General features: G+C 42.6%; 1 protein-coding gene across 2 annotated transcripts in view; it reads left to right on the top strand.

The window, feature by feature from the left end:
* Nucleotides 1–2,986, top strand: part of RFWD3 (ring finger and WD repeat domain 3) — a 35,652-nt gene extending 32,666 nt beyond the window's left edge. For both annotated transcript variants that reach the window (XM_014457976.2, XM_014457977.2), the window contains exon 13: nt 512–2,986. In XM_014457976.2, coding sequence (XP_014313462.1) covers nt 512–655 — 144 coding nt within the window. In that variant the 3' untranslated portion in view covers nt 656–2,986. The remainder of the gene's footprint in view (nt 1–511) is intronic.
* Nucleotides 2,987–14,472: the final 11,486 nt, after the last annotated feature.

The following is a 14,472-nucleotide window of genomic DNA, read 5'->3' as shown; positions in this document are numbered from 1 at the left end:
TTTGAACTTGAATCCAAGCCTTACCTAAGAATTTAAGGGATAAAAGGACATCAAATCAGAAAAAAAAAATAGGATCGATGAAGCAGATATAGTAAAAGCTTAATCAGCTGTGTAATGGGTTTTAATACTTTAAATTTTTTATTTCACAATAAAAAGTATTTAAAAGAAAAAGAAAACATCAATTAGAAGATGATAGGTTCCATGAAGACAGGAACAAGGATTTTGTCATATTGTTCCTATATTCCTAAAAGACTGCCAGCACATAGATTCAAGGGATGAATGCTAGCAAGGCTTGATTTTCAGATCTACGCACAGATAAACTAATTGTGGATTATAGTAGGTGATCATACTGCATCATATCAGGTGTGCTGATTTTATGCATCCTGATGGGGGGTAGGGGATTTGCTACCCAGGCAGTGCTCTCTTTGCATCTCTTTCAAAGTGGATGAGAAAGAGTCCCCTTGCTTAATTGAATGAGTTTTTACCTTTTATCTTTTTTTGTCTTCTATAGGTATGGGATGCTAGCAGCGGCTCCTTGCTGCAGGGTCTGCCGACTGATCAGCCTGTCTTGGACATCTGTCCATTTGAGGTGAACCATAGCAGCCACGTGGCTACCTTAACAGAGAAGATGGTTCAGATCTATAAGTGGGAGTGACCATGGTCTTGAAACTTACATTGCATTGCCACTGGTTAATGTTCAATGTTGTTTGCTAGCATCTAACAGCCTTGAGCAAGATCCCTCCTTATTGTCTGGCCTAGAACTTTTGGGAACATGATTCCTTTGGTTTAGTATGATTGTAAGACTCCAGGTTACTAAAACTACAGATTGTGTATTATGTCCATCAAAAGAGTAAGTGACTGTTATTGTCTACATTGTCCATTTCTTGGGTTAAAAGCCTTCATGAGTCTTTGTGGAGAATCGATACTTTCATTCAGACTGTTTGCTGGACCGCAGAGAGTATCTTCCCAGCAGTCATTTAGGATATGATTGTGCACCAACCATGTTCTAGGCCCTGTTTGAGTGGTCTTGTCACATGGGCTATTTGGTTTGGGAATGCTTATGTCCCTAAAGGGACTAACCATTTGATGCTGCTTGGATGCAAGTGGATGCAGAATTTTTCAGTTGAACACAAGCGGGCATTATAGAACCTTGTGTAGGATTTTATCTATTTCTGACCTTGTGGGCTGACATTTTAGTAACTCAGTCTCATCCCCATAGAAGCGTGTGGTAGAGCACATCTGGTCTATTTTGTGGCAGCCACGGTTATGTTCCAGTTGTGCAGTTGCTAGAATATGAGCAAGCTCTATGATGGAGGCAGCTGTAATGAGCTATTGACAACTTTCCTAATGCTGAAGGCATTCAGCTCATTGCATTGTGAGAGCCAAGGAAAGAGGCCAGTTGTTTGAGCAGTGGGGAAGACATTTTTGTAGCCAGCCTAAGATCTCAGGGATAGTTTTATACAAACCAGTGCTTTGAAGACCATTCCTTTTCCCTCTCATTAGGAAAAGATGAGCAAGCAATATGTTAAAGCTCTTGAATCTCTTAGTATCATATTAGGAGTAATGGGCTAACTTTGCAAAAGAGACTTACAAAAGAGAAGCTGCTCAGACTGCTGCTGAAAATAGGAGAAGGGCCTTTCACTTTCAGTTCTGAAAGTTCCCATCTGAATAAAGCCACCCCTTCGGAGTGAGAGGCTGTTCTTGAGCATGTTTAGAATTCCCATGTAAAGCCTTCCCCATGTGAAAATGATGTCTGATTCCAAGTTTCATTCATATACATATATATATCATATATATATATAGAAAACACATTTTTATTGATTTTTAGAGAGAGAGAGGAAAGGAGAGGGAGAGAGAGAGAAACATCTATGTAAAAGTGAAACATTGATCAGCTGCCTCCCGCAGGCCCCCCTTCTGGGGATTGAGCCACACCCTGGCTATGTGTCATGACCAGCAGTGGAACCTGCAATTCTTCTGTGCACAGGATGAAACCCAACCAACTGAGCTACACTGGCCAGGGCCCAAGTTTCTTTGATTTGCCTCTCTTCCTAAACTTTGCTAAGTGTTGGGGGAAATGGTTATTCATTTTAACTCTGGAATGTCCACATTTGAGTCCTGTACTTTTCTCCAGTAGAGGGCTCAGGAGTGTGATTTTTCTTAAAATAATTGTAGGAACGTTATTATTTTTATTTCAAAATAGTTCTGACCTGTCATCTCCTGAGCCATTTCCAGCATTTCTCACCAGGAAGGGGTTATTGCAGATTTCCCCAGAGTTCCAAATTCTACTTGTGCCTTTTAAAAATGGCGTCCTCCTATTTATTTAAAAAAAAAAAAAAGCCAGTTTCCAGGGTCTGGGAAAGACCCCCCCCCCTTTCCTCAGAGGATATACTCCTTTTGATATGTTGATGATTTGATTGCCCAGGCCTAAAGCTTCAGTGGCAGAATGGGATTTGAATTAAAAAGCAGAGCACATCTGGTTTCAGTAGACTGTCACAGAGAGGGATGCAGGTGGTCAGACCCTGTCTGCCTTTTGTCTTAGACAGCATTAGTATTTGAAGTACACTCAAGGGATGCCGATTGATTGGCCTAAGCATAGGAACCAAGGGACTCATTACTAGGGAGGTTGGGTGAATCTCAACTCTTGCCAGTCCTTGGGTTCCTTCAGTAAATTTGTATGTTTTAGAAACAAATTCATGTGACTGGTTTCTCCAAAGGGAAAAACCTCACCTTTAGCCTCCCTGCCCCCCTGCACCTGGCAGGAGATTGCATTTGTTGATCCAGGCTCTGGTGTCCTGTATAGCGCCAGGCCCTGCCATGTTTCTTCATTCCTGTCTCCCAGGTTGTTTTCCCATTTGAGGATTTGGAGTTAAGCAAACTCAAAACATCTTGTTTTATATATCCTTGTACCTGCTTTGAAAACAGAGCAATGTTTGTGTTTTATATTTTATTGTTAATTTGAAAATAAAGAATTTGCTGTGTGTAACAGCTCCTGGTGTCTTTTGTCTCTTTGACTGTCAGAGGCAGGAACATGACTGCCTCTTGGGAGAAGGCTGTGATCCCAGCCTGGTAGATTTCTTCATTTCATACAGTACAAGGTCTGAGTTACACAGTTTCCCTGGATCTGAAGTAAACATATTATTGAAATTGATGAGCTATTTGAACCTTTAGCTAGCAATTCTATTTTACTGTTGCTAGTAGGGAGCTGTGTGCTTGCCTCTTAAGAATCCCCCTTCACTGGTCTTTTGTTTATTCTGAGATCTAAGGGTCTAAATCCTGCAAACTGTATTTCCCAGACTCCCTTTGTCTGCTAGCTTCCTATTAGTTTCTTTGAAGCCAGGAGACTAATGTGGGGGAATACGAGAAGAAAGCTTTTCTGGTGGTGGCAGCAGCATTGGACAAGTATGGGCTCCTGGGTTCTGCTCACTACAGTTATGGCTACTTATCTCAGCTTCTTTGTTCTGTTCAGGAATTTCTATTGCCATAAATGATGGCGTGTAAGCATTAGACTGGAAAGGCTGAAAATGTTTTTCAGCTGAATAGCAAATGGAGTTTAGTAGATTCCAGGAGGACTGAATCCATAGGTAAAGTTTACTGTTGTCTTGGAGCCTGGTGTTCCTTCAGAAAATGACAGAAGTAAACCCCAAATCACAAAAAAAAAAAAAAAATACTGTTCATTGGTAATAATCTCTACTGTTTATCCCTTAATAATTTACAAAGCCCTTTCCCAATATATTAATTTTCAAGCAATGTTATAGAATAAGTATTATTCTAATTTATAGGGGAAGAAATAGGTTAAAATATTAAAGGAAAATGACATTTAGGTATTTAATTTTACATATCCTAGTCTTCCCACTTTATACTTTCCATTACTGTCAGCTAAGTAGGAATTGGGAAACCTGGGTAAAAGCTCACTTTCATTTTTTGATATCTCTGTCTCCAAAATAGCCTGGGATAATTTCCCATAACTTCTACATTTAAAATGAAAATAGCCTGCCTGGCCTGTGTGGCTCATGAACCAAGAGGTCTCTGGTTCAATTCCTGGTTAGAGCACATGCCTGGGTTGCAGGCTTGATCCCCGGGAGGGGGTGTGCAAGAGGCAGCTGATCAATGATGATGTTTCTATCTCTTCCTTTCTCTCTAAAAATCAATAAAAACATATTTAAAAATGATAATGAAATTAAAATAGCCTGGCCAGAGTGGCTTAGTTTGTTGAGCATCACCCCTTGCACTCAAAGGTTGCTAGTTCAATTCCTGGTCAGGGCACAGGTTGTGGGTTCAATCCCTGGTTGGGGCGTGTACAGAAGGCAATCAGTTGATGTTTCTTTCCCTGTCTCCCCTTCCTCTCTCTAAGCATGTCTTCAGGTGAGGATTTAAAAATGAAATAAAAATAAAGCAGGTAATGATGCACATTATTGTGACTCTTAACACTCTTCCAAATGCCCTCATTTGTCTTGGATTTCTGGGTACTGAGGCTGGGAACATTACTCTTCAATGAGAGAGTCTGACATGGTCTAGAGCAGGGGTCCTCAAACTTTTTTTTTTTTTTACAGAGAGGAAGGGTGAGAGAGAGAGAGTTAGAAACATCGATGAGAGAGAACATCGATCAGCTGCCTCCTACACATCTCCTACTGGGGATGTGCCTGCAACCCAGGTACATGCCCTTGACCGGAATCGAACCCGGGACCTTTCAGTCCGCAGGCCGACGCTCTATCCACTGAGCCAAACCAGTTTCGGCCTCAAACTTTTTAAACAGGGGGCCAGTTCACTGTCCCTCAGACCGTTGGAGGGCCAGACTATAGTTTAAAAAAAAAACTATGAACAAATTCCTATGCACACTGCACATATCTTATTTTGTTTTTGTTTTTGTTTGTTTTTCACATATCTTATTTTGAAGTAAAAAAACAAAACGGGAACAAATACAATATTTGTATTTGCATGTGGCCTGCGGGCCGTAGTTTGAGGACCCCTGGTCTAGAGCTACCTGTTGAGTGCTCATCACAGGTCAGGCGAAGAGGTAGAACTGCTCTGGCTTGTTCCCAGATCCATGGAAACTAGGGAGTAGCTTAGTAACCCAACTTGTGTGGAGAAATAAATCTATGTGGTCATGAAAATATGCCTCAGATCTCCAACTGTGTGGAGTGTAATTGACCAATGTCCCAGCTGCTGTGCTCTGAAATCCATTGTGTTCACTCTGAGGCCACACTCTCCAAGCCTTACTCCCAAGCAATGACTGAATGTAGCAGAGAAGTTAAAGCAGGCTTATTCCTGGAAAGCTCTCCTCTTAATAAGTCTTCCATAGCTAATCCTGTCTGAAGATTGCTTCTACAGAACCCAAAATAACCCACCAGAAGGCAAATAGTGGAGTAGATAATGAAACCCAGACAGTCTAGGCTGGTTTTCCTAACCACAGTGCTATCTCCAAGGCAGAAAATACATAGGAAGTGCTCAGAAGATAATCTATAATAATAAAAGCATAATATGCTAATTAGACCAGACATCCTTCCAGGATGACAGCCGCTGGGGTTGCGAGGGAGGGACCCAGGCAGCTGCCGCCCACAGCTGCAACAGCCTACACTTGTACAAATTTCATGCATCAGGCCTCTAGTCCTATCTAATAATAGACAAAGATGGTAATTGACCGTACCTTCGCTATGCCTCCCATTGGCTAATCAGCATGACATGCAAATTAGCCACCAACAAAGATGGCTAATTTGCATACTGCAGGCAGGGCGGGAGAACACGAGCCGCCATCCGGGCCCCGTGTGCAGCCCCGCCCCCAGCCAGGACCCCCATGTGCCGCCTAAGCCTCTCCCCCAGCCAGGACCCCCGTGTGCCGCCTAAGCCCCTCCACCAGCCGGGACCCCCGTGTGCTGCCTAAGCCCCGCGCCACCTAAGCCCCGCCACCAGCTGGGACCCTATGGCAATCCGAGAGCAGGAAAGTGCCGCCCCTGGGTCACCATGGCGATCCAGCGATCAGTGAGCAGGAAAGTGTGGCCTGCAGGCAGCACCCAGCAAGGCCTGCTCCTGGGTCACCATGGGAATCCCAAAGCAGGAAAGTGCGGCCTGCAGGCAGCACCCAGGAGGGCCTGCCCCCAGGTCTCTGCGGGGATCCGGCGATCCGTGAGCAGGAAAGCGCGGCCTGCAGGCAGCACCCCACCCTGGCCACAGCTCAAGGGAGAGTACAACACGCAGTGGAGGCCAGGAGCCTGAGAGATCAACACAGAGGGGCACCTGCTCCAAGCCTCCACGGTGTGGCTGGGGGCAGGCCCCCAGCAGACACATACACACACACACACACACACACACACACACACACGGAGCGCCTGCTCTGAGCCTCCTACGCAGCTGGGGGCAGGCCCCCAGCGGGGACACACACACACACACACACACACACACACACACACGGGACGCCTGCTCCGAGCCTCTGCTGCCAGACTGTGGCAGTCAGTAGGACATCCACTGAGGGCTCCCGGACTGTGAGAGGGGCAGGCTGGGCTGAGGGAACCCCACCCCCCGTGCATGAATTTCGTGCACCAGGCCTCTAGTCCTATATAATAAAAGGCTAATATGCAAATCGACTGAACAGTGGAACAACCAGTCTCTTTTTTTTTTTTTTTTTTTTTAAATATATTTTATTAATTTTTTACAGAGAGGAAGGGAGAGAGATAGAGAGTTAGAAACATCGATGAGAGAGAAACATCGATCAGCTGCCTCCTGCACATCTCCCACTGGGGATGTGCCCGCAACCCAGGTACATGCCCTTGACCGGAATCGAACCTGGGACCTTTCAGTCCGCAGGCTGACGCTCTATCCACTGAGCCAAACCGGCTTCGGCGGAACAACCAGTCTCTATGACGCACACTGACCACCAGGGGGAAGATGCTCAATGCAGGAGCTGCCCCCTGGTGGTCAGTACTCTCCCACAGGGGGAGCACCTCTCAGCCAGAAGCTGGGCTCATGGCTGGTGAGCACAGCGGCAGTGGTAGGAGAGGCCAGTGGGGAGCGGGCCTAAGCCATCAGTCAGACATCACCCAAGGACTCCCAGACTGTGAGAGGGCACAGGTCAGGCTGAGGGACTCCCCCTCCCCCTGAGTGCATGAATTTTATGCACTGGGCCTCTAGTTACTAAATAAATGAATATAAAAATGAGATGTTGATAAAGGGTAAATTTTCCCAGGGAGGCTTCAAAATGTTGAGACTTTTGAGATAAACATTAAAGGATAAATAATTTTAGGATGAAAGTGTTAGAACTTCATGGGTCAATGTTATTTCCAGTTTATCTTTTCATTAAAAAAATAAAGCATGGTTTTTAATGTTTTTATTTACCTTTTTGTTGAATTTTAGGAGCTCTTTATATATTCTGGATATTAACTTTTTATCAAATACATAGTGTGAGAATATTTTCCCCCATTCTGTGGTTTGCATTTCCATTCTATCGATACTGTGTTTTGATGCATAAAAGTTTAAATTTTGATGAAGTCCAATTTATCTATTTTTTTTCTTTTGTTGCCTAATTGTCTTACAGCTTTAGTTCTCACCTCTAGGTCTTTGTTCCTTTTTCAGTTAATATTTGTTTATAAAGTGAGTTAAAAGTCCAACTTCATTTTTTTGCATGTGGGTATTGTCTTCCCAACATCATTTGTCAAAGAAACTGTCTTTTTACTTAAATGGTCTTGGCACCCTTATCGAGAATCATTTGTACATGTGAGTGTTTCTTTCTGGGCATTCTATTCTAGCCCATTCGTCTGTATGTCTTTCTGCCAGTACCACACTGTTTTGATTACTGTAACTTTGTAGTATATTTTCAAATCAGAAAGTGTGTGTCCTCATCTTTGTTCATTTTTTTCTGAGACTTTTTGGCTATTTTGGGCCTCTTAAGATTTCAAATGAATTTTAAGATGGGTTTTTTATTATACAAAAATATAATTGGGATTTTGATAGGGATTACACTGAATTTGTAGAGTGCTTTGGGAACTATTGATAACAATATTAAAGTCTTTCAGTTTACAAAGGTGTCATGTTTTTCTACTTATTTATGTCTTTCATTTCTGCACTGTTTTTCCTTAATATGTTTTTTATTGATTTTAGAAAGAGAGGAAGGGAGAGGGAGAGAGAGAGAAACATTAATCAGTTGTTGCCTCCTGCACACACTCCAACCAAGCATGGAACCCACAACCTGGGTATGTGCCCTGACTGGGAATTGAACCTGCGATCTTTCAGTGTATGGTATAACACTCAACCAACTGAACCACACTGGCCAGGGCCATCAATGTTTTGTAGTATTGTGTACAAGTCTTTTGCCTCCTTTGTTACATTTATTCCTAAGTATTTTGTTCTTTTTTTAAAAAAATATATTGTTATTGATTTCAGAGAGGGAGGGAGAGATAGAAACATCAATGAGAGAGAATCATTGACAACCCCCCCACTGGGGATCAAGCCTGCAACCCGGCATGTGCCCTGACCAGAAATTGAACTGTGACCTCCTGGTTCACAGGTTGATGCTCAATCACTGAGCCATGCCAGCCGGGCAGTATTTTGTTCTTTTGATAGAATTGTTTCCTTAATTTTGTTTTGGATTATTCACTGCAGTGTATAGGAATGTCTTCATACATTGGATAAAAGATGCTTGCTAGGAGTCTGTATTATGTTTAGCCTCAACCTTCATGTGACAGTGTTATCTGGCCCCTGGCCAGGGGCTCCTGACTCAGACATTTCCTCCAGAGGAGAAGAGAGCTAGTGATTTCCACCATCCACCCGGAGGGGGAGGGAAGAACAAGAGCCTCTTCATGTCACTTTTTTAAAAATTGATCCATTGGTGAAATAAGCCAATCTGAGAAAGACAAATATCACATGATCTCACTTATTTATGGACTCTAATGAACAAAATGAATTGGTCAACAAAATAAGACTCGAAGCATGGAGGCATGGAACAGACTGACATACCTTGATGTGGGGTTGGGGAAATGAGAAGAGATAAACCAAAGAACTTATATACTTATGTCCATAGCCCATGGACATAGGCAATAGGGTAGTGAAGACCTGGGGGGTTGGTAGGGGATGGAAGGAGGGGGCTAAAGGGGGGAAATGAGAGTGATCTGTAAAATTATCAATAAAGGATCCCAGGTTCGATTCTGGTCAAGGGCACATGCCCAGTGTTGCGGGCTCGATCCCCAGTAGGGGGCATGCAGGAGGCAACCAATCAATGATTCTCATCATTGATGTTTCTCTCTCTCCCTCTCCCTCTCTGAAATCAATAAAAATATATATTTTAAGTAAATAAAAAATCATTTTAATTGTCTTTATTTTTCTTTTTTTTTTAGAGAGAGGAAAAGAAACATTGATTTTTGCTGTTCCACTTATTCATGCATTCATTGGTCGATTCTTTTTAAAAATATATTTTTATTTAAATACAAATTCTTTGTATTTACCTACTTGGGGTTCACAGAACTTAACTATAGGTTGATATCTTTCATCAGTTTTGAGAAATTCAAAGCATTGTCTTTTCAAATATTGAGCTGAACCGTTATCTTCCTTTTCTCCTTTTGGGACATGAATTATACAGGGCGGGGCAAAAGGGGGCTTGCTATTGTCCATATAGAAAATAATACAATAATTAATAAGTAATAATACAAGAATAAATTCTGTGTTTCACATTCTCACACCATAAACCTACTTTTGCCTCTATTTTTTTTTCCTGTCCTTTTTTTTTCCGTTTCCTTTTGGATGTTTTCTATTGACCTGTTTTTCTTCAGCAATTCTGTCCAGTGCTATAGAATGTTTGTTTACCCTGCCCAATTCATATGTTGAAATCCTGACCCCCAATGTTATGTTATTTGAGGGTAGGATCTTTGGAAGTGTGATCAGGTCATGAGGATGGAGCTCTTGTGAATAGGATTGTTGCCCCCGGCATCCTTCCACCATGTGAGGTTACAGCAAGAAGACAGCTATGTACGGACCAGGAAGTGGGCTCTCGCCAGACAGAAAATCTGCTGGCATCTTGATCTTGGATTTTCCAGCATCCAGAGCTGTGAGGAATTAATTTCTATTGTTTATAAGTCACCCAGTCTATGGTGTTTTGTATAGCAACCCAAACAGACTAAGACGTCCAGTCTGTTGTTGGTCATCTAAGACATTTTAATTCAGTTCTAGATGTTTGTTTATTTGTATAAAATCTAATTTTCTGTTGACATTCTCTTATTTTTCATCTATTTTATCTTTTATTTTCTGTAACATATTAGTAACAATTATTTTTTTAAATATATTTTATTGATTTTTTTACAGAGAGGAAGGGAGAGGGATAGAGAGCCAGAAACATCGATGAGAGAGAGACATTGATCAGCTGCCTCCTGCACTCCCCACTGGGGATGTGCCCGCAACCAAGGTACATGCCCTTGACTGGAATCGAACCTGGGACCCCCTGAGTCCGCAGGCCAACGCTCTATCTGCTGAGTCAAACCAGTCAGGGCAGTAACAATTATTTTAAAGTCTCTATCTGATATGCCTAATATCTGAACCATAAGGAGTTTGTTTTTGTTGACTTTTTTCTTTTTGGTTTTGATTACTTAGTTCAAGTTTTGCTTTGTTTTTAGCATGCCTCATAATTTTTTAAAATATATTTTTTATTGATTTCAGAGAGGAAGAGAGAGACAGAAACATTAATGGTGGAAAATAATTATTGATCAGCTGCCTCCTGCACTCCCCACACTGGGGATCCAGCCAGCAACCCAGACATATGCCCTGACTGGGAATTGAACTGTGACCTCTCGGTTCATAGTTCAATGCTCAAGCACTGAGCCATGCGGTGCAAGCATACTGGACGAAAGGGGCCATATGCTAACCTGACAATCACAGGGAAGGCCTGCATGGCAGTCTTGCAAACTCGAGACCTAAAGTAACCATAAAGGATGGTCTGAAATTAAACTTTAACTAAAAGCAGTTATGGTGGGTAGTTACTGTTAGGTCGAAAGGGGGTCCAGGAGCTGATGCATGCCTCCGCCAGGCAGATGGTGGTGTAGATACTGGGCCCTTCCTAGAATCCGTAACAGGCCAGTGCACCAGGTAAATGGTGACGCAGATACCGGTACTGCCCTGGAATTCCTAACAGGTCAGCTACCAGACAGATGACGACACCTGGAAACCGTGACGACCCCCGTGGCGGGAACTCCCACAGCTCATGCTCCCCCGGACGTGGGTCACCTGGGGACGCAGAATAAAACCTCTCCTTTCTTCCTTTTCTGATCAACTCTCTTTATTTCCTATGCCGCCTCCTGAGCCCCTAACCTAACAGTTACATCCTAGGCCAGTATCTACACTGACAAGGTCAACCTTTACCTTAACTGAGCCTATTTGTCTTTTTGCATCTATAATAACATGCCCTTGAAATGTCTGGGTAAATTGTAACTTCCCTTTTTCTGGACGGCTTGGGGGCACAACCTAATGTGCCTGGATGCCAGGACAGATAACACATATATCTTCATTGTTATGTTAATTGTTCCTGCACCCACCTAAGGGTGTATCTATCATTTTACTTTTTATCCAATCCCAGGGGTTTTCCCTTCCCCCTTTGCTTTCTCCTACCTCTCTAGCCTATCACCAATGGATTTCATGTAATCCACCTATGTCCCTTCCTTTGATTGCAATGTATAAATACAGATGAAACCCACCATTCTCCAGAGCATTATCTCAATCCATTGAGGTTCTGCTTCCCAGCAATTGTCGATAGTTTGGCTCAAATAAACTCACAAAAATTCTTTACAGGTTTGAATGTTCTTATGTTAACAACTAGTGTCCTGGTGCACAGAATCGTGCACACTGAAAGGAAATTAATTAGAAGAAATATTTTTTTAATATATTTTATTGATTTTACAGAGAGGAAGGGAGAGGAATAGAGAGCTAGAAACATCGATTAGAGAGAAACATCGATCAGCTGCCTCCTGCACACTCCCTAATGGGGATGTGCCTGCAACCCAGGTACATGCCCTTGACCGTACTCGAAACTGGGACCTTTCAATCCACAGGCCGATGCTCTATCCACTGAGCCAAACCGGTCAGGGCTAGAAGAAATATTTTAATATTACTATTCACCCTTTCTCTATAATAGAAGTGTCAACCAAAATCACGATTGACAATGACAGATCGAAACATACACGTTCGATTGGCACTAGCAAGAGCTTTATATGTATCGAGCATGCGCAAGTCAACTTAGCCTTTTATAGATATAGAATAAACTTGCTTAATTAGACTTCCTTTCTGATTTAGCTTAACTTTTTCCAGCCCAGTGAAGGACCCCTACTTCTCTTTCAGGTAATTGTCAACAACACCAATAAATATCAACATGAAGCAGATTATTATTGTAGATCACACAGGGAGAATAAAGAGTAAAATATTTAACTGCAGCAGTGTTTGACTATATTCTGCACAGTGAGAAAACCTGAAGTCATTTTCAAGTTCCACCATTTCTTACTTCTTTTCAGTCAGGTCAAGTTTCTAAACTTTCTAAATCTCCATTTTCCAGCTAATGAAAAGAAATAGAATTTCACTGAGTCTTCTACCTACCTACTCCAGGACTTCAGTGAGGATCAAATGAGATGAGGCGTGTGAAAACGCTTCACAGACATTTGGTTAAAGTGTAAAATGTTTGAACCTGGCCATAAAGCAAGTCGTATTCCTGGGCTGAAGAAACTGCAAGGAGGCTAGTCATTAGGGAGAGGAAGCCAGGTGTTGCTATGTGATGTCATTACCCAGCACCCACAGCCACCATTTCTGGGCTGGGCTGGGCTGGGCTGTGGGCCACATTTTGCGCCATGGGGTCTTGGCAGCATTGGCTCTGATTTGGTGGACTGTTGTTCCGGGGTGGTGGCAGGCCTGTGTCCCACTTGGGGGAAGTTGAGTATTGGTTTGTCGGCGCAGCGCCGGGTCCGCGGTGCCATTTCTTTTTAAATGGCCAGTGCATGTCATGGCAGCTCCTGCATTGAGCATCTGTCCCCTGGTGGTCAGTGTGCGTCATAGCTACTGGTCGAATAGTAGGACAAACACAGGCTTTTATATATATAGATACCTCATAATTTTTTATTCAATGCTGTACCATGCAGATTAAAAATTTTAGAGGCTTTGCATAATGTTTTCTTTCTCTAAAAAGTTTTTTTAATGTATTTTATTGATTTTCTACAGAGAGGAAGGGAGAGGGATAGAGAGTTAGAAACATCAATGAGACAGAAACATCAATCAGCTACCTCCTGCATACCCCCTACTGGGGATGTGCCCGCAACCAAGGTACATGCCATTTACTGGATTTGAACCTGGGACCTTTCAGTCTGCAGGCTGACACTCTATCCACTAAGCCAAACTGGTTAGGGCTCTAAAAAGTTGTTTTTTTTTTAATTTATCTTTATTGTTGAAAGTATTACAGATGTCCCCCCCCCCCCCCCAGTTGACATCCTCCACCCTGCTCCCCCCACCAGGCTATCAACAAACTATTGTCTGTGTCCATGGATTATGTATATATGCATATAAGTTCTTTGGTTAATCTCTTTCTTTAAAAAGTTTTCCTTCTTATAGACAAAGTACTAGTGGGTCACCTTGACCCTACTGAGGCATATTTTAAACTTTATTAAAGTTGGCTTATGGTAGTTTTGCCCTTTCTTCAAGGGCAAGTTTCTTGTTCCTAGGCTATTGTCCTTTCTCCTAGAATTTGGCCTTTATTACTAGGGTGTAAACCTTCTGAGGCCTCAGTTAAAAACCCAGGTAGGCCTAGCTGGTTTGGTTGAGTGGATAGAGTGTCAGCCTGCAGACTGAAGGGTCCCGAGTTCAATTCTGGTCAAGGGCACATCCCCAGATTGAGGGCTCAGTCCCCAGTAGGGGGCATTCAGGAGGCAGCTGATTAATGATTCTCTCTCATCATTGATGTTTCTCTCTTTTCTTCTGCCTTCCTCTCTGAAATTAATAAAAACAAAACAAAAAAACACAGGTATTTGCCAAGGTCTCTACACTTCATCAGGGTTTAACGCTAACTTGTATTTCCCTAGTACTTATGGGGCCACTGAAACCTCTTTGAAATTGTTGCTCTGTCAGCTATTATTTTCTTCTGGATCTGTTGGCGTCTCACCCTGTATATGCACAGCTTATGAGTCAGCCTGTGACTTGAGAGAAATTTGTTCAGATTTTTGGCTCTTTCTCTGTGGGTTCTTTCTCCAGTATTTTGACCCTTAAATCCCAGCCACTTTGGGGGCTCTTGAACTCCTACCTGTGTATTTTAAGCTCATAAGATTGCTGCTAACGGCATGGGTTCAATTCTTCTGAGTCACCACTTGGAAAGTACACTCAGAAAACAATCTGGATTGGAGCTGCCCTGTGTACTTTTCTTAAAGATTATATGTAGCCCCTCATTTCCTAACTGCATTGGTTACTTTCTAATCCCTTCCAATGATATTTTATGTATCTTATCTAGCTTTTATGGTTTTTAGTGGAAATGAA

This window comes from Myotis lucifugus, unplaced genomic scaffold (genome assembly GCF_000147115.1).
Source record: "Myotis lucifugus unplaced genomic scaffold, Myoluc2.0 scaffold_88, whole genome shotgun sequence".
NCBI lineage: Eukaryota > Metazoa > Chordata > Mammalia > Chiroptera > Vespertilionidae > Myotis > Myotis lucifugus.
Note: the sequence above shows the minus strand (reverse complement) of the source record. Positions and strands in the feature narration are given on the sequence as shown.